Consider the following 25,263-nt stretch of genomic DNA (forward strand, 5'->3'; position numbering starts at 1 on the left):
AAGTAATTTTTTAGAGGCAGTATAGTGATATTTGCAATGTTTAGAACCGTGTTTCCCAAATCCTGGCCTGCAGATTCGTGCCAATCCAAGATGAAATTTCCAGTGACCTACAACAAAATGAGAAATGAGCAATTATTATGGACTGAATTGTGGCCCCTCCAAATTTATATTTTGAAGTCCTAACCCCCAGGACCTCAGAATTCAGAGACTATATTTGGAGATAGGGCCTATAAAGAGGTAACTGAGATTAAATGAGGTCTAAAGGGCAGGGTCCTAATCTAGTAAGGCTAACGTTTAGAGGAAGAGCAAGAGGCACCAGGAGAGCGCACGTAGAGAGAAAAGGCCATGTGAGGACACAGCTGGAAGGTAGCTGTCTACAGTCCAGAAAGACAGTCCTCACCAGACACTAACCCTGCCAGCACCTTGACTTTAGATTTCCAGCCTCCAGAACTGTGAGGAAATAAATTTCTGTTGTTTAAGCCACCCAGTCTCTGGTATGCTGTTATGGCAGCCTGAACAGACTAATACAGCAACAAACTGAATTTTTTAAAGTATTAAATGCATTAATACTTTATTAAATTAATACTAAATCAGTATTAATTTTTTAAGCATTCAATTTAAAGTCTTGTCCTTTATTCTGTCTTTATTCTTTATTCCTTCTTACTTTTTTGTTATATTAGAATATCCTAACTTTTATGAAATTATAGTGATCTAGAAGTTGGTTTTGGATTATGTGGATTAATGCACTTACTTAAGGTAATAAAAATTAGCAATCAAATCCTGTGCCCACATAGTTTGGAAATTTTATTAGTCTATGATGTTCCTAAGTGTAGAAGTCACTGGAGGAGAACACATGAGTGAAGAAATGATGTTCTGTTGGCCAGCTGACTTCAACCAGAACTCTGAACTACAAAGAACTATCTAAGATATTTGCAGAAGCTTAATGAAGCACATGGGAACAATATTGTTCTGGCAGGGAGCAGTGATTACTTGGGTCAGAAATGATCAAATCATATTAAAGCAATAAAGAGGTAAAATGAATGGAACAGAGCCGTTTGGTAGAACTTTATATGGAAACATTTATTCAACAGACACTTACTGATGCTCTCCCATGTGCCAGGCATTGTGCTGGACAATGGAGATACAACAATGAACATGGCGTGCTCCATGTGCAAAAGGGTCTTACTGCCTACTACTCAAGTAGAGTGAAGGTAGAAGTGGTAGAAGTAGTAGAAGTGGGCACAATGTCCCAAAGCAATTCCAGGGAGAGACCCCAACCCAGCCTAGAGGGTCCTGGCAGGCAAAGATATTTCAGGGAGAGTGGATGACACGTAGAAAGACAAGAAACAGGTGTGTCAAGGAAGGGATGACATTAGTGGAGGCTTGTCATCTGGAGACATTTGTCTGATATGGAATAAGAGTGATAGACAGGGATCATTTGGGATAGGAGAGAATTGGTTCCAGATATGTTTTGGTTTTCTGTTAATTGTTGCTTTTGTTATTTTCGTTTGGATTGTTTGTTTTTTAATCAGGATGAGAGAGACTTAAGCTGAAGGGGAAGTTGCCAGTTAAAGAGGATGAAGACGGGGAAGGAGGAAGAAAGGGAGGGAGGGAGGGAGGGAGGAAGGAAGGAAAAAATAGAAGTTGAAACTCTGAGAAAGGGATAAGAAAATGGTGAAAGCAAGAATTCTGAAGACGATAAAAAGCACAGGGGAGAAGAGCCTTGGCTAGGAGAAGGGCACCCCTACCCTGAGACTAGTGGAAATGGGGTGGAGATCGTTGGGGTAAGAGATTACTTGATAAGGAGTGTCTGGGGAGCTGACATAGAGCGTAACTGATAGTCTCAACTTTCTTAATGCAGTTCGGGCAATGCAATCTGCTAAAAATGGTTCAGAGCTTGAGATGTGTGGGGAAGGTTTGGAGGAATCACTAAGGAGTGGAGAGGGAAAGGTCCAGGAATGAGTCAAGAGCCCCACTGAGGTTAGAGAGCTTGGAGTGGTAATGGCTCCTTGTCTGCAAAGCTGTGGGATCTTCTCCAGCAGTAATTCACTATCGCAGGGAGGAAAAAGAAGGGGTGAATTGCAACTTTAATTCAATGTGGAGGTTTTTCTGGTTGAAGGCAGTAAGAAGCCAAGATTCCAGGGAATTGAGGGTGCGTGTCAGAGAGGAAGGAGTGAGTGGCTTACCCAGAGCCCAGCGGTGGAAGGAGAGAGATAAGATGGGAGGTTGATATCAGAATGAGGTATTGGAGGTGAGAACTTCTGAAGGAAGCCCTCTAGGGATAAAACGACCCAGACTATGTCCAGTCATGGTCTTGGAATTGCAAGGTCACAGCACAGATGGGAATTGTAAGGTTGCAGTGTCTACAGGGACTTTGCCTCCTGGTGAGTCTGTCAGAGTTAGAGTGAAAGGGAAATGTATGAACTAAGGGCTAAAGTCTTCCGTGAAGAAGGAGGAGCAGCAAGAGAGTAGATTGATATAGAGTTGGTGGCCTCAACTTCAAAAGAAGTGGGAGCATAAGGATTGGGAAACAGTAGTTCAGAGAGAACTGCTCTTCCTGCAAATAACTTTATGGGATATGGAAGCAAGAGAAAGCTGCGAGAGAAGAGGTGTGCTTCGGGGAGATCCAGGTCTCTAGTAGGAGCAGAAACGGCAGCAAACGGGGATATAAGAGAGTATGTTAACAATTAAGTGAGGATGCTGATGATACGGGAACAAGAACTGGGAGGAGGATGAGAGCAAGGAGACTGGTGTGAGGAAATGCTGGGCAACACGACGTAAGAGGTGCTTCGGTTACCTATTGAGCCCCCCACTCTGTGCAAATACAGCTGATGACCAAGACTAACCAGGTCCCTGCCTTCCTGGAGCTTCATTATCAAATGGTTTGCCTTTTGCTTCATAACTAGAGGTGATAGAGAGCAGAGGCATGGTCTCATGTGACTGCAAAACTACATCTGAGTATTTACATGTTATTTACTAGATTTGCAATAAACAATATCCCACTAAGATGAATTGCAGACCAGAAAGAACATTTAACTTTGAGCAGTTTCAGGTAGGACCATGAGGCTAGTTACAATACTAACAAAATATTGCCTAGTTGGGTTAGAAAATTATTTTAGCACCATTGTTAGCCTTCAGCGTTTGGTATTTAGCCTTGGAGGTAAAGCAGGTCTATTTTTTGCACCTGTTTGAGTGTACTCGTAACATATCTTCACAGTCAGGCCTTTGCACTGCATCGGGGCAGGCGCCGCTGTGGTTGTCAGAAGCAGTAGCGGGTGGCAATTAAAAGCATGGATCTTGGAGGCAGACTTACGGGGCTTGAATCCCCATTCTGCCACTTACAACGTGGGTAAGTATGAACAGGTTACTTAACCTCTCTGTGCCTTAGTGTCCTCATCTGTGAAATGGGCATGATATTAACTCATCTACCACATAAGGTTGTTGTGAGGGTGAAAGGAGTCACTTTAATCAAAGCACTTAGAAAGCTTCCTGGCATATTCTCAGTGTTCTGTAAGTGTTAACAGTTACTATAATTGCATACAGTGTGTCGCTCTTTTAAAAGGTGTTGTATCTTCTATAGTGGATCCTGCAGGGCAAAGTATTGGCTGTACTAGCTTTGCAATTATAATCCTGACCTAGTAGCAACTGTGCCAAATTGCACAAGCAGATAGTAATGTCTGGCTGTGCCTGAAGTTTGGACTGTTAATGGAACAACTGGAACTGACTTTTACTTGGCATCCAACCAAGTCATGAATCCTTGCCATCATTTCAGCCATATTTTTACCTCTTTTTTTCTCTACTTGCAGTGGTCTTGCATTAAATACTTACTTTAAAAAAGCAACTTGCTTGCTCCTTTCTGGGCAGTAGGTGAAACTCCTTGCAACGTGGTTAAGGACACGGGATATCAGGATGGTATGCTCATTAACAGAGGAGGCTGTTTCGGCCTGTGTTGATGAGAGACACTCAGTCTGGGTTTTGTTCATTATAGTTTTGCAATCAAGGTCACTTCTAGGTGGGGCACTGTACTGACAACAAAACAGGAATGAACAGTATTTATGATCTAAATGATGGGATGCATCACCTTATGCACTGCTTTATTCATTCAGTAAATACTATAAATATGTGTCAGGGGCTGTTCTAGACCCTGGGACATAGCCCTTCTCCCCAGACTATCTCCAGATATTCAAACAGTAACTCAGATAAACGTGGTAAAGAAATGAGCGAGGCAGTGGTCTGCAGGTGAATGTTGGATGATGGAATGTGGTCATGTAAAACAGTCATAGTTTCCTGGGTATCTTTATTATGAATACTAGATTGAGGTCAACCTCTGTCTCTGGCCTCTTCATTCAATAAGACTTCTGAGTGGTCTTCATTTTCTAATGCTTTTGAAGCATCAAATTCTTCTATTTTAGACGAGATACACACACACACACACACACACACACACAAACACACAATCCATAATGCTGCCATATGACTGAATCTACCCAGTAAAAGGAGGAACACTGTATATGTTGAATTATCAATAACTTCACTCAACACTAAGGGTTAAGTGAAGTTATTGCCATCTTAATTCCTAATTCTCTCTTGGTCAAATCAGTCTTTTCTAAATAGTTACCTGAGAATCCTATAGAAAAAGAAAATCTAAGATATTTTAAAGGCATGCTTTCAGACTTTTGGAAAGAAAGTTATTTTTTTCTCCAAATGAAAAATAAATGAAAACATATCATTAACCTCAATTCTTTCTTTTAATTTGCCATCTTTGCAAACAGCCTCTAAAAATCTCAGTTCTGGGCAAAAGTTGTTACTGCACTCCTTAAGCCTTTAGTATTTGGTATTTAGCCTTGGAGGTAAAGCAGGCTACTTTGCCTTCTCTAGTAATTGTGCTTTCTTATGACCACTATAGCTTGTTTAAAGTGTTATTTAAAGCATTTTTAAATGTTTTGCATCCACCTGAATAACTTCTGAAGGTGGGGGCTGGGATTTACATTAACCTGTATTTCCCTTTTTAAAAAAGTCCCTGAGACAATAATGTGGGTACATTAGCTTATTTAGGATGTGATTCCAGAAGCACAATGAAAGAATGAGGAGGAGAGATCAGTGACGAACCAATACAGAGTTAATGAGCAGATTACTGCTCTGGGTGTGTGTTTCGGTTACCATCTCTGCAAAACCACCCCAAACGCAACAGTGTAAAACAGTCATTAATGATGTTCCCAGAGTGTGTGGGTCAGGAGTTAGGATGAACACAGGGGCCTCGGCTTTACAAGATCTGGGGCCTCAGCTGGAAAGTTTCAAAGGCTGGTGGTTTTGATACTTGAGGTCAGCTGGCACCTCGGCTGGGGCTCAACAGAGCACCTACACGTGGCCTCTTCATATATGACCTGGGCTTCCTCCCAGCGGGGTGACCTCAGGGTAGTCAGACTTCTTACCAGGTAGAACAGGGCCCCAAAACGAATGGCCCAGAGAACAAGGCCAAGCAGCATCACGTCTTCTGACCAAACCTTAGAAGTCACGCAGCCACATTCTGTGGGTCATAAGCAAGTGGTAATCTTGGGGGGTAATCTTGGTAATTCAAGGGGGTAGGGAGACTAGAGCTCGGCTCTCAATTAAAGTATGTCAAAAATTTCCAGCATTTTTTCTAAAATCAAAAAATTGCATCACAGTGTAGGCAACCATCTGTCTTCTTGACTGAAAGCATCAAAGGGAGGGGGAAAATGTGGGAGGGAATATGAATTAACAGATAATTAGAAAGTAATGTAACATACAGGTGATAAAAGACAGGTATGTACAAGGTATCATAGGGTCGCAGAGGACTGGCACTTAGCTTGGTCATAAGAGTCAGAGAAGGTGGGTTAGAGTCAATCAGATGAAGAAAGGTAGGGAGGAGATTTCAAGTAGAAGAAGAAAAGCAATCGCTTGGTATGTGCAGTTTGGTGAAGTGGACCAGGGAAAGTGGCAGATGAAAGTGGAAACGGAAAGTCATGAAAAGTCTTGAATGTCACAAGAACAGGCAGGGACCTTATTTTTATGCAGTGGAGAGTCATTAAGTGTCGCTGTAAGCATCCAGGGCAAAGACTACAAGAGCCTGCATGAAGGAAGTTTAGCTGGGCTCCTCAGTAGGGGATGGATTTGATAAATATTTAGAAAGTAAAATAATATCTGGAATATTAACATTAATACTCGAGAGTGTGGAGTGAAGGAAAGAGAGAAGTCTAGATTTACCACCAGGTTCCTACCCTGGATGCTTGAAGGAATGGTGGTCCCAGTGAGATGAGGAATTCTGGAGGAGAAGCAGGTTAAGGAGGAAGACGTGAGTATGAGGTGCCTGTGACCATCCCGGTGCATATGGCCAGTGGTCAGGTGCGTATCTGAGTCTAAGCTGGAGAGAGAAGATGGGGCAGGAGATACCGATTTGGGAGTGATCAGCAGATAGGAAAAAATGAGGGAGTATAAGAATCCATGGAAAGACAAGAGCAGCTTTTTTGGTTCCAAGAATGCAGATGTCGCTAATAACTTGAAGTAGTTCACACCTGATCATCTCTATTTTCTTGATGATGAAGACAAAGTTATCTGTTGAGAGAAGATGGAGTCCAGATACTCAGAACAATTTGCAAAGCAGTGAACAAAGAGAAAACAAATATGGATCATAGCACAGGAAAAGAAAAGTTTGCTCTTTTAGTACCATGCATGTTTTTGCAACTGTTCCTGATGTTAGCATGCCTTCTACTTGTACCCTGAAATTCCCACCCTGAAGCCAGTCACTACCTAGGCAACAACAATGCTAAAAACACATTAGGGTCATACTCTCCATAATATCAGCACTCTAAAGTTGATTTCAGTTTCTTTGGATTCACACATATATTGAATCATCACTGAGCAAGAAAATCATTAACCATCTTCAAATTTAAGCCTTCACACATGGAAACACCTATCATGAAATGGAAGGAGATTTTTCTTTCCTTTTCCCTTGGTATTTAGTATTCATTATTCCAAAATATCTCAACAATCCGTATTTGTGTGTCAGTAAGAGTTTCCAACAGATGATAGATACCAGGCTTCTCCTGTAAATCTTCATTGCTTTGCTTGAATCTGAACCACAAGGAATTCAGAGTATTGATGCCCTAGGAAAGATCTCTTTCCAAGAGGAGTTGGCGGGGGAACAGAATGTGTTTGAAGACCAAGAAGACAAGATGAACAAGCCTTTCTTTTGTCTGAGCACATGCTCACCTTCGTCAACAGACACAAACAGTATAATTACTGTCCTGTCAGGGTGCACAAGTTTTTGTTTCTGTTTTTGTTTTTTAATCTGTAAAAGGACTCCTAGTTAAAAGGGTTGAAAACCACTGGTTTAGATAATCCTAATCCATATGTAATCCACACATATCCATTCAGTGGCTTCGATTGCCTTCCCCAAGGACACTCCCATCAGCACCCCTAAGGGAGACACAGGAGCAGATCTGAACCTTACCCCTGTTAATGAAGCATGGGAGACTACCAGAGGCAAGCTGCTAAAGGAGGAATGAAAGGGACCAACAGCCTGGAGAGTCCAGACGGGCTAATTGGCCCCTGAAAAATAGGGAGTGGTGTGCTAATGCCTCTTGTTTCCTAACAGCTCAGCAGGGTCCCCTAAGAAGGAGACCTCACCACCTGGGGGGGTGTGGTCACCAAGAGGGAGATTCTCCACCAGCAGCCTGGGGAGGGGGTGGGGATGAAGAAGGAAAGGGAAAAAGCTTTTCTTCTGTTTTCTCTGCTACATCCATAGAGCCTCTTACCAAAATATTAATTTTCCAGATCTCTTCCTTTTATGGTCTACAGTTGAACCTGAGCTAGAATATAAAAACATACGAAAGGGTATAATGAGTTTGAAGACCAGGAACTGAGGAAAAAGAAACCAAAGGAAAAAGAAAAATGTACCCCAAATCAGGTTGGGAATTTTAGCCTGGGAAAACTTGTATGCAAGTGTGATATTGTCTCCTGCTTGTTTGCACGAAAGATGTTTACCATAGAAATTTGCATAATAATACCTTCCTAAGTGACCTTAAGTCTTAACTGAAAGCCCTTCTCACCTCTTGGGATAATATCTGAACATCTGCTTTTATTTCAGGTAAAGAGAAGTTCAAAGTGTGCATACAGGGACAGTAGAAATCCGCAATTTGACCTCCCAAAGCCCCCTTGTGGAAGTGCAGTTTTTCACAACTAGACTTTGAGTCTGTGCAAGAATAATGTAGATGTAGAAAAGCCCCAGTGCTTTTCTCCTTTCCTTCCCAGCTGTCTGCCTCTCTCTCTCTCTCCTCATAGATTTATTTATCCCTTTTCTCTTCAGTCCCTTCTTTGGCCTTTCTTACCCTGTCTTTCTCAGCCTCCTGAATCCGTTTAGAAGAGAGAGCCTAATACTATCCAAAACTATTCATAATTGAATAGTTTGCATGCCGAACCACCCTTACCTGCTGCCAGTGTGACAGTGTGAAGCAAACAGCCTGATCTATGCTGGTAATGTGCATCTTCAGGAAAGGTTCAGATTTTACCCATCCGGGGGTTTTCCCCACCAGAGCAAAGATACTATGAAATTAAAGAGAATGCCTATATTTCCATTTGAATAAAAATCGGTCATGAATAACTTGGTTGTCCAAAGTTGCAAAAAAAAAAAATTGCCAAGTGATTATTGTATCCTTTTCCTCCACCAAAATTAAAAACATCTTAAGGAAGACTAGATGAACCATCACATGACTCAGACAAAGGTCATTTTCCTGTTCCTTTGAACAACCAGCCCTTTCTGCGCCTTTGAATCTGGTTAAGCCCTTTACTTCTTTTAAAGCTTCTGTGGCTTAGAGGACACTATTATGGGAAAAGAGCAAGTCCAGTCTGGTAAACTGCACAGAGATACACCCGGGTCTCCAGAAACATCTACTTCAAGTGAAATTTCCATAGTAGGCTGAAGTTTGTTCCTCTGGAAGTTTCCATAAAGGGCTAAGGAAAAAAGTCTCCCTAATCTTGTTCCCATGTGTCTACTGTTCATTTGAAGATTAAGATTATTTATGTTTAGAGAGCATTGCAGCCACTTAGATAGCTCTCAGTGGCCAGAGGGCTGGAGGGATGCACTCATGTTTATCACTGGCACCAGAACAAGCATTACAGAAATGCACGCTCCTTGGCTCACCTCCCAAACTCTGCTTTCTCTCTGACTGACTTCAAGCCACTTTGTAAGTTGTTTTGTTGTTTGAGGAGAACATTTCTCTCTGGGTTACAATTCTGCAGGAGCCAATATTTTAACACTCTTCTTCTGGAAAACTTCCCATTTCTAATACTTCCCCTCACTGGATTCTTCTTTGAAGTAGAGAACATGGCACAGGCCTGAGATTACAGATCAGGATTGTTTCCCTCTTGAGGTCTGTGTGTGTGTGTGTGTGTGTTTGTGTGTGTGTGTGTGTGTTTCTGTGTCTGAGCTGGGTAATTGTTTCATTGGGTGCTTAGAATATGGTATAATGTTGGCCAGGATCCCGAATTCAGTCCTGGAACATATCACACCGAGGAAGGCTGCTCTATGGCGACAGATCCAACTTATGTCCCCAAACAATATCAAATCATTTGACAATTATGTGCCTGGGATCCGTTGGAGAGGGTGGAATGGCAGACCCCAGTCTGGTCTTGCCGTATCTGCCTTCCCCTGTATAACCCAACCTTGACACCTGCTTCAGTTACCTTGGGCTTTTCAGTGTTTCACACACATCTTGTAGCAATTCCCATCTTTGTGCCTTTGCTCCACAGCGTCCCAATACTGGAATATTCTCCCCAGTCTTCTCCAAGGATTGAACACTAAATCCTTAATCTCGGACGCCTCCCCAGCCATCTGCACATCACAGCTACTCTTGTAGTTGTATCTTCACCACGAACACTAGATAAATGACGTGTGGAAATTGTTCTTTGTAGATCAGAGATAAGAAACCTATTGCCCTAAGTCGATACACTCAAAATCCTCCTGCCCAATCTCCTTTTTATATAAAGAGGAAAGAGAAAAACCGAGTGGTCGTGTATTCAGAACCAGACTTCCAGTCACACCACGTTGCCTAGTTTTGTTTTGACTTTCCAACCAGACTGTGCTCTGAAGGCAGGAACCTGTCTTCCCTTCACTTATACAGTCCCATACCTCCCAGCAGAGTGCCAGGCACACAGTAGGCTCAGCAAATGACTGCTCAGCTTCCGAGGGTTCTGGAGAGGAACAGTTTTTATGAGCTCCCAGGAAATTAAGCTGATTCCAGTTGCTAACTGTATAACTCAGGGCCACGGTGGGGCAGCAGTGGCCCTGCTCAAGGGCTCCCAGCCAAGAGGACCCCTGGGAACTGAAGTCCAGACTGTCCTCAGATCTCCAAACCTTGGAGGGGAGCAGCTCCACCAGAGAAATGGAAGCTTTTTCCTACTTTGTTAAAAGGTACTAATAACCTCACTAAAGCCACATACTTATGGGGCAGTGTCTCCTGAGAGGGCACGTTTTCTAATCTCCTCGATGGTTTTGTGTGGGTTAGCAGAGGTTCCAGTCTAACGTAGGGAGAGGAAAGATGATCAAAATTAGTTTAGTGAGCTGATAGGTTTTAGTTTTATATTATCACAGAGTATATGTAGAGAGAGATTTTTTTCGTTTTAGATTTCCTTTAGAAACATAAATTGCGGACTTCTCTGGTGGCGCGGTGGTTAAGAATCCGCCCGCCAATGCAGGGGACACCGGTTCGAGCCCTGGTCCGGGAAGATCCCACATGCCGCGGAGCAACTAAGCCCGTGCGCCACAACTACTGAGCCTGAGCTCTAGAGCCCGTGCGCCACAGCTACTGAAGCCCGCACGCCTAGAGCCCATGCTCCACAACAAGAGAAGCCACCACAATGAGAAGCCCGTGCACCGCAACGAAGAGTAGCCCCCGCTCACGGCAACTAGAGAAAGCCCGCACACAGCAGCAAAGACCCAACACAGCCCAAAAAATAAATAAATAAGTAAATAAATAAATAAAATAATAAATAATAATAAAAAATAAATTGCTTCTGTATACCAATATAAATACATGTGTTAACATATGCATATTTATACACACACACACACACACACGAAGAACTTGATTTGGGATAAAAACGAAAATACATGCAGACCTGAATGTTTAAGAGCATAGAGCTACCCGATATTTATTAACTTATTCCAGAGGATGTCAGAATGATACTTTTACCTGTTCATTCATTCATTCATTCATTCATTCATTCTTCCAGCATATGTATTAGGTGCATACTGTTTAACATTGATCAGTTATAACCCAAGAAGAGATGTGTGACTCTGACTGCTCTACTCTAGAAATACTATAAATATTTCTCCTGTGTGGTCAGAAACTCCAAGAAAATTTGAGAAATCTGAGCAATAGAAAGCTTTGTCCTCCCCTTGTACAATGTGAGCGCCTCTACGCCTGGATCATTGTGCCTGGTTCTGTCCAATGTACTGCAGGTCCTTTGAACAATCAAAACACCTGAAAGGATGTAAGGCTTTCCGTATGAGGATAATTGGTATATAATCACGGAAGATTAGGGTTGGAAGGGACCTTGAAGCCGTCTAAGCCATCAGTCTCCCCATTTCACAGAGAAAAAACTTGATATCTGAAAAGGCTCAATGCTTTGTATTTTATTTCTTATTTTAGAAAGGTCAAATTATTTTCAGAACCAACCAGGTCTCCTTTATCCCCCTGACTCCTAGAAGCCAAGAGCATCTAGCTATAGCTTTGTTTTTCCAGAACCTAACAGTTCACCCAGGCAAGTAGTAAATTCTTTTATTAGAGAGAGATGAGATTGTAATATCAACCTCAGGTTGTATTTATTTCAATAAACTCATAATAAAAAGTAATTAATCATTGCCCTGCACAAAATTTATCCTAAATATCTCTAATTTATTCTTTTGAATCCATCTCCAAAACACATACAATAAGACGTACCTGGCTCAGAGTTGTAAAAGGAATATTGTCAGAGATTAATAAATTTTTAAAAATAATCCAAGAATCTATGGTTTAATACACTCAAATGAATTACTATTTTTTTTTTCCACTGGGGACATTATATAGGTAATTTCCTATGGATGTGGGCAAAGCAACTCTATGACAAGGTTGACAGCCTAATTAGGGGGTTGGGGATTTTAAGTTTTAATTCTGTTTTTAACATCAATTTACAAAGAGGAGCAGACAGAATCTTATAATCACATTTCTCATTAGTTAAGGTATAATAATGTCATTCACTGATGGCAATGGACTGGAACTAAGGTTGTTACAAAGAACTGAAGTAATAAATATAATCCTTGAAGTTTACAGAAAAATCAAGAATCTGCAACAATGTTAGAAAAGTGAATGAGATTTGAAGAGATTATATGCAAAGAAAGACTTACACACTTTGATTTTGCAATATTTTCCACTGCTGGAACACCACAGTAGAGCCTGCCTTATGCATTCTTTTAATCTTTAAGTAAATTAATGATTTCTTCTATTTTACATGGTTTTAAATGTTTTATGTTAACAGAATATATTTTAGATTTACTATAAATAAATTATTCAAAATTTCAAAAATGGGTTCCATTTTAACGTCAAAAAATGGGTACTACCTTAATTGTAGGTTCTTAAATTTCACTTTACCTTTTACTGCTTCTTCCTGCTTCCTACTATTAGCGTCTTGTATAATAAGTATTCAAGGTTCTAGTCTTCAAACAATCCTTCTAAAAACTGTCAGCTATTTATAGTCCTTTCTCCTCTCTTTTGTTTTAATGGATGCTTTTAAACCTGTTAGAAACTAAAGGCCGCCACGGCTGAATGTGTACATGGCAATTTGTCCAAATTGACTTATTACTGTGGCCTGGTGGGTAATGGTGAGCCATCTGGCTCCATTTCTTAGGAAATATCCTCCAAGAGAGTGATTTCTGGGAGAAGGTTTAATTATCTTTCAGCTAAAAAAAGACTCTAGTTATCCTCTGGGTTAAACCTATGGAATAATTATTGTTAAATTTCAGTTTAGGAGGATCTGTCCTTTAACATCTCATCTATTTCTACTGCACAAGAAAATTAACACAAATTAGCCCCAGATTGATATTTTTATACACAGGCTCAGAATATCACTCATTGAAGAAATTTATCATTCTGCAAAGATGAAAATGATAAGTTAGTTGAATATACAAATTTCCTTTTGGCCTTAAACTTTGAGGGAAATGCAGTACATTCTCCCCACATTTTCCTTATAGCTCCCAGAGCAAAGAGGTACCAGCTTTAGACCAGCATTTAGCTGTTATTTCCTCATTTTATAAATGCAAATAAGGCCACCATTGTCTTTGGCCCATCGAATGTCACTCCATAGTCAAAGAGACATTAGATACTGCATCTTCATCTGTAAAATTAGAGTAAAAGATAAAGTATACCTGTTCCTTTTATTGCCTCACTCCCAGCTTTTCATTACTAAATGGATATGCTTATAAAAATGCAAGCAACCTCAAACATGCTTTTATTATTAAATGCTGTATAAGATCCTATCACAATAAAAATGGCCAGAAGATATGAGCTATCATGAGTAAATTGCCTGTTAATCAAATGTGTTATACACCCCTGTACAGTGTATTTATATGCTCGAAACACCTTGACTTTCCTTTGGGGAAAACTATGGCTGATATGATGCAGCAAATGTTAAAAGTACACAAATTAATCCATTTTTTTTTTAAATTCACATTCTTATTGATTGATTGATTGATTGATTGATTGCTGTGTTGGGTCTTCGTTTCTGTGCGAGGGCTTTCTCTGGTTGTGGCAAGCGGGGACCACTCTTCATCGCGTTGCGCGGGCCTCTCACTATCGCGGCCTCTCTTGTTGCGGAGCACAGGCTCCAGACGCGCAGGCTCAGTAATTGTGGCTCACGGGCCCAGTCGCTCCGCGGCACGTGGGATCCTCCCAGACCAGGGCTCGAACCCGCGTTCCCCGCACTGGCAGGCAGATTCTCAACCACTGCGCCACCAGGGAAGCCCTAATCCATTTTTAAATGTTTTATTTTTATTGCTTTAAATCTGCTAAACTTTACCTTACCTTTTTTTTTTTTTCTTCTTTTTTTAAATTTTTATTCAGGTATAGTTGTTTACAATGTTGTATTAATTTCAGGTGTACAGCAAAGTGAATCAGTTATACATAATAGCAGCTTTTTTTTTGAATTTTTGAATTTTATTTTACTTATTTTTTTATACAGCAAGTTCTTATTAGTCATCCATTTTATACATATTCTTGTATACATGTCAATCCCAATCTCCCAATTCATCACACCACCATCCCCACGCCCCCGCTGCATTCCCCCCTTGGTGTCCATACGTTTGTTCTCTATATCTCTGTCTCAATTTCTGCCCTGCAAACTGGTTCATCTGTACCATTTTTCTAGGTTCCACGTATATGCGTTAATATATGATATTTGTTTTTCTCTTTCTGACTTACTCTGTATGACAGTCTCTAGATCCATCCACGTCTCTACAAATGACCCAGTTTCGTTCCTTTTTATGGCTGAGTAATATTCCATTGTATATATGTGCCACAACTTCTTTATCCATTCATCTGTCGATGGGCATTTAGGTTGCTTCCATGCCCTGGCTATTGTAAATAGTGCTGCAGTGAACATTGGGGTGCATGTGTCTTTTTGAATTATGGTTTTCTCTGGGTATATGCCCAGTAGTGGGATTGCTGGGTCATGTGGTAATTCTATTTTTAGTTTTTTAAGGAACCTCCATACTGTTCTCCATAGTGGCTGTATCAATTTACATTCGCACCAACAGTGCAAGAGGGTTCCCTTTTCTCCACACCCTCTCCAGCATTTGTTGTTTGTAGATTTTCTGATGATGCCCATTCTAACTGGTGTGAGGTGATACCTCATTGTAGTTTTGATGTGCATTTCTCTAATAATTAGTGATGTTGAACAACTTTTCATGTGCTTCTTGGCCATCTGTATGTCTTCTTTGGAAAAATGTCTATTTAGATCTTCTGCCCATTTTTGGATTGGGTTGTTTGTTTCTTTAATTTTGAGCTCCATGAGCTGTTTATATATTTTGGAGATTAATCCTTTGTCCGTTGATTCGTTTGCAAATATTTTCTCCCATTCTGAGGGTTGTCTTTTTCTCTTGTTTATGTTTTCCTTTGCTGTGCAAAAGCTTTTAAGTTTCATTAGGTCCCATTTGTTTATTTTTGTTTTTATTTCCATTACTCTAGGAGGTAGATCAAAAAAGATCTTGCTGTGATTTATGTCAAAGAGTGTTCTTCCTATGTTTTCCTCTAAGAGTTTTATAGTGTCCGGTCTTACATTTAGGTCTCTAATCCAATTTGAGTTTCTTTTCATGTATGGTGTTAGGGAGTGTTCTAATTTCATTCTTTTGCATGTAGCTGTCCAGTTTTCCCAGCACCACTTATTGAAGAGACTGTCTTTTCTCCATTGTATATCCTTGCCTCCTTTGTCATAGATTAGTTGACCATAGGTGCGTGGGTTTATCTCTGGGCTTTCTATCCTGTGCCATTGATGTATATTTCTGTTTTTGTGCCAGTACCATATTGTCTTGATTACTGTAGCTTTGTAGTATAGTCTGAAGACAGGGAGTCTGAATCCTCCAGTTCCATTTTTTTCCCTCAAGACTGCTTTGGCTATTCGGGGTCTTTTGTGTCTCCATACAAATTTTAAGAGTTTTTATTCTAGTTCTGTAAAAAATGCCATTGGTAATTTGATAGAGATTGCATTGAATCTGTAGATTCCTTTGGGTAGTATATAGTCATTTTCACAATATTGATTCTTCCAATCCAAGAACGTGGTATATCTCTCCATCTGTTTGTATCATCTTTAATTTCTTTCATCAGTGTCTTATAGTTTTCTACATAAAGGTCTTTTGTTTCCCTAGGTAGGTTTATTCCTAGGTATTTTATTCTTTTTGTTGCAGTGGTAAATGGGAATGTTTCCTTAATTTCTCTTCCAGATTTTTCATCATTAGTGTATAGGAATGCAAGAGATTTCTGTGCATTAATTTTGTATCCTGCTACTTTACCAGATTCATTGACTAGCTCTAGTAGTTTTCTAGTAGCATCTTTAGGACTCTCTACGCATAGTATCATGTTATCTGCAAACAGTGACAGTTTTACTTCTTCTTTTCCGATTTGGATTCCTTTTATTTCTTTTTCTTCTCTGATTGCTGTGGCTAGGACTTCCAAAACTATGTTGAATAATAGTGGTGAGAGTGAACATCCTTGTCTTGTTCCTGATCTTAGAGGAAACGCTTTCAATTTTTCATCATTGAGAATGATGTTTGCTGTGGGTTTGTCATATATGGCCTTTATTATGTTGACATAGGTTCCCTCTATGCCCACTTTCTGGAGAGTTTTTATCATAAATGGGTGTTGAATTTTGTCAAAAACTTTTTCTACATCTGTTGAGATGATCATATGATTTTTATTCTTAATTTTGTTAATATGGTGTATCACATTGATTGATTTGCATATATTGAAGAATCCTTGAATCCCTGGGATAAATCCCACTTGATCATGGTGTGTGATCCTTTTAATGTGTTGTTGGATTCTGTTTGCTAGTATTTTGTTGAGGATTTTTGCATCTATATTCATCAGTGATATTGGTCTCTAATTTTCTTTTTTTGTAGCATCTTGGTCTGGTTTTGGTATCAGGGTGATGGTGGCCTCATAGAATGAGTTTGGGAGTGTTCCTTCCTCTGAAATTTTTTGGAAGAGTTTGAGAAGGGTAGGTGTTAGCTCTTCTCTAAATGTTTGATAGAATTCACCTGTGAAACCATCTGGTCCTGGACTTTTGTTTGTTGGAAGATTTTTAATCACAGTTTCAATTTCATTACTTGTAATTGGTCTGTTCATATTTTCTATTTCTTCCTGGTTCAGTCTTGGAAGGTTATACCTTTCTAAGAATTTGTCCATTTCTTCCAGGTTGTCCATTTCATTGCAATAGAGTTGCTTGTAGTAGTCTTTTAGGGCGCTTTGTATTTCTGCAGTGTCTGTTGTAACTTCTCCTTTTTCATTTCTAATTTTATTGATTTGAGTCCTCTCCCTCTTTTTCTTGATAAGTCTCGCTAATGGTTTATCAATTTTGTTTATCTTCTCAAAGAACCAGCTTTTAGTTTTATTGATCTTTGCTATTGTTTTCTGTGTTTCTATTTCATTTATTTCTGCTCTGATCTTCATGATTTCTTTCCTTTACTAACTTTGGGTTTTCTTTGTTCTTCTTTCTCTAGTTCCTGTAGGTGTAAGGTTAGATTGTTTATTTGAGATGTTTCTTGTTTCTTGAGGTAGGCTTGTATTGCTATAAACTTCCCTCTTAGAACTGCTTTTGCTGCATCCCATAGGTTTTGGATCATCGTGTTTTCGTTGTCATTTGTCTCTAGATATTTTTTGATTTCGTCAGTGATCTCTTGGTTATTTAGTAATGTATTGTTTAGCCTCCATGTGTTTGTGTTTTTTACATTTTTTTCCCTGTAATTGATTTCTAATCTCATAGCGTTGTGGTCAGAAAAGATGCTTGATATAATTTCAGTTTTCTTAAATTTACCGAGGCTTGATTTGTGACCCAAGATGTGATCTCTCCTGGAGAATGTTCTGTGCACACTTGAGAAGAAACTGTAATCTGCTGTTTTTGGATGGAATATCCTATAGATATCAATTAAATCTATCTGGTCTATTGTGTCATTTAAAGCTTCTGTTTATTAATTTTCTGTTTGGATGATCTGTCCATTGGTGTAAGTGAGGTGTTAAAGTCCCCCACTATTATTGTGTTACTGACTATTTCCTCTTTTATAGGTGTTAGCAGTTGCCTTATGTTTTGAGGTTCTCCTATGTTGGTTTCATATATATTTGTAATTGTTATATCTTCTTCTTGGATTAATCCCTTGATCATTATGTAGCATCCTTCCTTGTCTCCTGTAACAATCTTTATTTTAAAGTCTATTTTATCTGATATGAGTATTGCTACTCCAGCTTTCTTTTGATTTCCATTTGCATGGGCTATCTTTTTCCATCCCCTCACTTTCAGTCTGTATGTGTTCCTAGGTCTGAAGTGGGTCTCCTGTAGACAGCATATATATGGGTCTTTTTTTCTATCTATTCAGCAAGCCTGTGTCTTTTGATTGAAGCATTTAATCCATTCATTTTTAAGGTAATTATCAATATGTATGTTCCTATTACCATTTTCTTAATTGTTATGGATTTGTTTTTGTAGGTCCTTTCCTTCTCTTGTGTTTCCCACTTAGAGAAGTGTCTTTAGCATTTGTTGTAGAGTTGGTTTGGTGGTGCTGAATTCTCTTAGCTTTTGCTTGTCTGTAAAGGTTTTAGTTTCTCCATCGGATCTGAATGAGATCCTTGCCAGGTAGAGTAATCTTGGTTGTAGGTTCTTCCCTTTCATCACTTTAAATATGTCATGCCACTCCTTTCTGGCTTGTAGAGTTTCTGCTGAGAAATCAGCTGTTAACCTTGTGGGAGTTCCCTTGTATGTTATTTGTCATTTTTCCTTTGTTGCTTTCAATAATTTTTCTTTGTCTTTAATTTTTGCCAATTTGATTACTATGTGTCTCAGTGTGTTTCTCCTTGGGTTTATCCTGCCTGGGACTCTCTGCGCTTCCTGGACTTGGGTGGCTATTTCCTTTCCCATGTTAGGGAAGTTTTGACTATAATCTCTTCAAATATTTTCTCAGGTCCTTTCTCTCTCTGTTCTCTTTCTGGGTCCCCTATAATGCAAATGTTGTTGCGTTTAGTGTTGTCCCAGGGGTCTCTTAGGCTGTCTTCATTTCTTTTCATTCTTTTTTCTTTATTCTGTTCCGCATAAGTGAATTCCACCATTCTGTCTTCCAGGTCACTTATCCGTTCTTCTGCCTCAGTTATTCTGCTATTGATTCCTTCTAGTGTATTTTTCATTTCAGTGATTGTATTGTTCATCTCTGTTTGTTTGTTCTTTAATTCTTCTAGGTATTTGTTCTTTAATTCTTCTAGGTCTTTGTTAAACATTTCTTGCATCTTCTCAATCTTTGTCTCCATTTTTTTCCAAGGTCCTGGATCATCTTCACTGTCATTATTCTGAATTCTTTTTCTGGAATGTTGCCTATCTCCACTTCAGTTAGTTGTTTTTCTGGGGTCTTATCTTGTTCCTTCATCTGGTACATAGCCCTCTGCCTTTTCATCTTGTCTGTCTTTCTGTGAATGTGGTTTCTGTTCCCCAGGCTGCAGGACTGTAGTTCTTCTTGCTTCTGCTGTCTGCCCTCTGGTGGATGAGGCTATCTAAGAGGCTTGTGCAAGTCTCCCGATGGGAGGGAAACTGGTGGATAGAGCTCAGTAATGGTGGGTAGTGGTGGGTAGAGCTGGCTGTTGCTCTGGTGGGCAGAGCTCAGTAAAACTTTAATCCACTTGTCTGCTCATGGGTGGGGCCGGGTTCTGTCCCTTTTGGTTGTTTGGCCTGAGGTGACCCAACACTGGAGCCTACCTAGGCTCTTTGGTGCGGCTAATGGAGGACTCTGGGAGGACTCATGCCAAGGAGTACTTCCCAGAACTTCTGCTGCCAGTGTCCTTGTCCTCACAGTGAGACACACCCACCCCCCGCCTCTACAGGAGACCCTCCAACACTGGCAGGTAGGTCTGGTTCAGTCTCCTATGGGGTCACTGCTCCTTCCCCTGGGTCCCGATGTGCACACTACTTTGTGTGTGCCCTCCAAGAGTGGAGTCTCTGTTTCCCTCAGTCCTGTCAAAGTCCTGCAGTCAAATCCGGCTAGCCTTCAAAGTCTGATTCTCTAGGAATTCCTCCTCCCGTTGCCGGACCCCCAGGTTGGGAAGCCTGACGTGGGGCTCAGAACCTTCACTCCAGTGGGTGGACTTCTGTGGTATTAGTGTTCTCCAGTCTGTGAGTCACCCACCCGGCAGTTACGGGATTTGATTTTGTTGTGATTGTGCCCCTCCTACCATCTCATTGTGGCTTCTCCTTTGTCTTTGGATGTGGGGTATCTTTTTTGGTGAGTTCCAGTGTCTTCCTGTCGATGATTGTTCAGCTAGTTGTGATCCCGGTGCTCTCGCAAGAGGGAGTGAGAGCACGTCCTTCTACTCCGCCATCTTGAACCAATCTCCTACCTTACCTTTTAATGTTAACATACCATGGTAATTTGTGCTTTGAGTGTGACGTGCACAGTAATGAAGATTGTCCTACCTGCATAGTACAGGTGACTCCTGTACATAGTACAGAGCGCTCGCAGGTCAGCAGCAGGAGCGTGAAGTCTTCTCCACCACTGGGATGCAGAGGAGCACCACTTCCCACCCACTTCTCTGTCCCCAGAGCAAGGCCCGTCCCAGGTAGCCTGGCTTCACTGTCTCATGGGCTCCTGACTCCGCTCAGAATTCAGCCTCTGCCTTATCAATTCAGACCAACTTTTAGAGGCTGCAAAATGTGTAAACAGCAAAGAACATGGGCTTTGGAATAAATAAGAGTTAGGTTCAGATTTTGTCTCAGTAGTTTAGTAGCTGAATGGCCTGGGCAAGATACTTAACTTTTCTGAATCTTAGTTTTGTGATTCACCTCAAAAATAGGCACAATAATGTCTAATTTATAGAATGGTGATGGTGTTTAAATGAGACAACTCCTCAGGTCATCCTCTGACTGTAGTGTCTGGAACACAGCCAGCACTCGGGAAGTGAGGTTTTCCTTCTCTTTCCTTTTCTGAGAGAAGCAGAATTAGAGCAGTGCTTAACAGATAAGGCTGGTCAGGACTACAGGCCCCGGAATTCAGTCTTGACCGTCCATACATACTTTTAACTAAAGGTCTCAAAATAATTTCTGGTTTGTCTTCTTTTAAAACAACATTATTTATAAGTCAGTAATTTGGACTTTTTTTTCTTAATACATAACTCTTTTCTTTGCCGGGATCCCATGCCAAACCGACCCCACAAAATTCAACTTTTCAGCATTTGTGTGCCTTTTCTGGTTAAGTGGGGCTTCAAAATTTAATCCATACAACTCTCCAATGTTCATTTGACAAATGCAACGTACATGCACCATTGTTTTAAGTTCAACCTAAGATAGATGTTTAAAAAAAGGAACGAAGCAAAGGTATTTCTACCACTTAACAGATGTTCTCCTGGATAGCCTCCTTTGCTCTGAGATTGTAGTGCTTAGAAACAGTTTTCTTCATTTGTAGTATTGTCTTCAGATCTCCATATATACAGATCTTTTCTTCATCGTCTGTGTCGTCGTAAATTAACAACTACATAGCCAAAATATAAGTACTAATTAAGGCTAATTTCAGGATGCTAATTAGAATTAGACTAGGATACTTATGTAAACAGGAAATAGGCTTGAAATAGACCTGTCCTGAATTACCCAGCTACTTACTAAATGTTTTATTGGAACCTGTGTTTGTCTTCAACTAATGGATGAGGGACCAGTATCTAGCTTAGAGTGAATTGCGTGCTATTACCAGTTTTTTTGACTACACACAAATAAGTTGTGTGAAAAATAACTGCAGTGTGATTCAAGGTTTTACATTGCCTTGAATATACCCCATTATTTTAAAAATAAGAAAGAAAAAAAAGACGAAGAAAACACTTAATTGTTATAGCTTGTTGAGTGGTTGAGACTTTGTGGCATTTAGTGTTATGATGTTAGCCTCAGAAAGAGACAGTAAACCAATAGAATTCATCTCCCTGCAACCAGATCCTCAATCCCAGACTCCCTTGCTCTAAGGATTTATGGCATATGAAGATCGTGTTTATTTAATATCAAACAGCTTCATGAAAATGAACAACTCAGGCATATCGAAATATCAAAACATTGCATTGATGAAATATCCAGATGACAGGCCAAATTATTACACCTTCATTTATGTGTTTAAATATTTTATTGAAACTGAAGCACTGTGATAGAAGATGAGGTACATATTGATTGTGGGATTATAGGACGTTTATTTGAAATTCCTACCGAGTACATTCTTATCCTGTGCAAATTTCCTTCTATGGAATATACTCCATGATCTGAATAAAATATTAAAAATAATAGTCAGTCTTTAAAATACCTTATTTTTCGAGAAAAAAATGTTAACTGTTAGGAAGAAAGAGAACATGCTAAAAATGTATTGAAATTTCTCTCAGTTGAAAATAGGAGTATCTGTCTGAAGTGGGGATAACAATGGCCAAGGGCCATAAAAAAATATAAACCAGAGTTGTCAAATACCTATTTAGCAGTAGTCAAAGATATGAATAAATACTGTACTTTTAATACTTTATTTTGCTAAATATTCCATTATTTCTCCCAAACTATTATTGCTCCTTCAGAGAAAACAAACAGAACTAATAATGGAAGAGCTTTATTTCTTTCATGTTAAAAAGAGTTTTCACCTATTACAGAAGAAGACAATAAAATGAAATAAATAGCTATTTTTAAGAACCTTAATACAATGTGGTATTTTATGAATGTACAGCACTAACTTGTACTTGACTTTAAAATTCCAGAAATGATGAAGCAAACGAGTCTTTTACAATTGCCAATGCAACCTTAATGTCACTTGAAATGAAGGTGGGTAATGGGCGGGTAGCCTTTTGGCCGTGGCTGTCTTCACACCCTGTGACTTTAATTGAATTGTCAGGTTAGAATGGGAAAGAAATAAGTAAGAATGGCTACACAGGGGCTTCCCTGGCGGTCCAGTGGTTAAGACTCCACACTTCCACTGCAGAGGGCATGGGTTCGATCCCTGGTCTGGGAACTAAGATCCCACATGCTGCACAGAGCGTCCAAAAAAAAAAAAAAAACAACAGCAACAACACTGGCTACATAGTTAGTGTGTGTGGCTGACTGCAGAGAACGAGAATCTTAATCTGTCCCCACACATCATCCCCCAGCCCAGCTTCAACATTCATTGCTCCAGAACTGTCATTATCCCCCACCCTGTAAGCTTGGCTCTTTCCTCTCCTGATACTGCTTTACCCCTGACCCCATACTGTGTCTGCTGCAGACACCAATGGCCAAGTGAGATAGGGCCACCTCTCTATTTAGGAGAACAGCTGCCACCACACTGATTAAAGAAATAAGAACTCAAGAAGAAGGGCCATTGTGACAGACTTAGAGTGAACCAACGTACACATAGCGGGCTAAATTGGATATGCCAGATATTCAGGGATTCTTGGGTTATTTGTGTTTTCTGGAGACATCAGCAGCTGGACACAGACATATATATTTTTAAAAAGTTGCAAAGATTCCCTTTGTGAAGAAAATGCAACCAAGCATACCTGTATAGAAGAAATGATGGTTCAAATTTCCCACTTTTGTAGAGAACATTCAAGGGGAAGATCAAAAAATGCCATTTGCAAACAATTAGGAGACAAGACATTTTAAACTAATTTGAGCGCAGTGATGTGCTCAATCAAGTATGCTGTACGACCTTGGAGAAGTCATATCTCAGGCTCCTCATCTGTTAAATGAGAGGGTTGGACAAGATAACTGCTGCCGTACCTCCCTGTTCTAATAATCTTTGACTTGAAACGTACAAGATTATAAAGAATCAGTGACCAAGAAAAGTGAAAGAAATTTCCAACTCTTTGATTCTCTGTGCTTTCTAAATTTTCTGCGAAGAACACATATTCCTTTTGTAAATTAGGAATTAATAACTTATCTGTATCTTTTTTAATTTAAAATATTTAGAAGAATAGAAACACTAGAGACCATCTCATTTAATAAATGAGGTCATGGAAGAGTAAGAAGGTTAAGTAATTTGCCCAAATGTATATACAGTAGTCGATGGTGAATCTACGATTCTGACCAAATTCGTTTGACCCCAAGGCTGTTGCTCTTTGGTGATACATTAGACAGAAAATGGCAATCATCTCCATCAGTCAACAAAAATAAAAACCCTCTCTTGATTTTTTTTTTTTTTTTGTCTTCCTGTCAGGATTTAAAAGACATCGAGGCTTAGCAGTAAAACCAAGAATTTAAAGAACTTGAAGGTCAGTCACTTATTTGTATAGTACACAAGTCCTGTGATAGGCGAGCCCCGCTTTCTCCTGTGCTGGGTATCCTGGCCCCAATGTATCTCCCCTGTTAGTCACGTGTGCATGTGACACAGTGACCCACCAGCCCCTTCTTCAACCACAAGCAAAGTGGCAAATCTTACAACCCTCTGGTGTGATGTTTCTTCGTGATGTAATCCTGAAAACTCTGTCTATCTGGATCGAAGCCACCTCTACACATACTCCAAACACTCCACGTAAGCAGCCTGTCTTCCCTCAACTCCCCAAGTGTCAAAACCTAAAAGAGGAGTGACGTGCGCTCTCCTAGATGCATCACAACCTAACCTTGCTTTACGATTTACTGTTGAAATTACCAGTATCATGAGACAAACAATGACTTTTAAGCTTAAAAAAAAAAAAAAAAAAAGGGCAATAAACTAGAAAAAGCAAACTGCTGCATGAGTCTGATTAGGACTTCCAAGGTGTTCTTGACTTTTGGCTGCAACCCTTTCTGGTGCACCTTCTGTTCACACCAGCAGAGGCTAAATATAGTATTTTTGAAGATATCCTATAATCACTATTTACTGGCTGAGAGTGCAAGAAATGGTTTATTGGTTAGTATCAGTAAAACTTCAAAGTCCCCTCTTAGAAGGCAGTGTAGTTTCCCGCCTGTTTGGTGCACATGAAGTCAGTGACCCTAATAAGGCAGGGGAGGCTCATTAGGAAAAGCAACAGCCTTCAGTGTCCTTTAGGAGCTTGCAGTCACCGCAGAGGAGATCAAAGCCTCCCTTGGTGGTGTCTGTGCATCTGTTTTCTTTTCATCTAATGTGTTATTTGCTTAGTTGTTTGACAGCATCAAAGCTTTTGGCCATTAGTTTCTTTGGTCTGCACGGCACCAAATTCATTTTACTAATCCATCTGGTCTAAGATAGAAATGTTTCCGATAACTGCAAGTCACCAATTTGAAGGAAATGAACACTTCCAGAATTTATCATTAGTTTCTAGGGCCCAGGTTCTCTTCTTCAGTCTGGAGGTAGAGAGCTTCTTGCTTCCTGCATCTTGTGAAGTCATCCATTATTCCTAAGGAAAAATGCAATTTAGAATCCAGGAAAAAGAAGGATATTTCCCCTCCCCACCATCTCTCAAAAGCTTTATTGAGATATAATTCACATACTGTACAAGTCACCTTTTTAAAGTGTATAATCCAAATAGTTTTTAGTATATTCACAGAGTTGTGCAATTTTAGAGCATTTCATCACCTCATAAA

The 25,263-nt window shown here is 40.0% G+C and overlaps 1 protein-coding gene across 15 annotated transcripts in view; it reads left to right on the forward strand.

The window, feature by feature from the left end:
* The window catches only part of DLC1 (DLC1 Rho GTPase activating protein), a 416,411-nt gene that overhangs the window by 253,466 nt on the left and 137,682 nt on the right, over positions 1-25,263 (forward strand). The window contains exon 6 of one of the 15 annotated variants that reach the window (XM_068532245.1): positions 23,939-23,993. The exons of the other annotated variants lie outside the window; for them this stretch is intronic. Within the exon in view, the coding sequence (XP_068388346.1) occupies positions 23,939-23,982 (44 nt within the window). The 3' untranslated portion in view covers positions 23,983-23,993. The remainder of the gene's footprint in view (positions 1-23,938; positions 23,994-25,263) is intronic. 15 annotated transcript variants of the gene reach the window in all.

This window comes from Eschrichtius robustus, chromosome 21, assembly GCF_028021215.1.
Source record: "Eschrichtius robustus isolate mEscRob2 chromosome 21, mEscRob2.pri, whole genome shotgun sequence".
NCBI classification, from domain to species: domain Eukaryota; kingdom Metazoa; phylum Chordata; class Mammalia; order Artiodactyla; family Eschrichtiidae; genus Eschrichtius; species Eschrichtius robustus.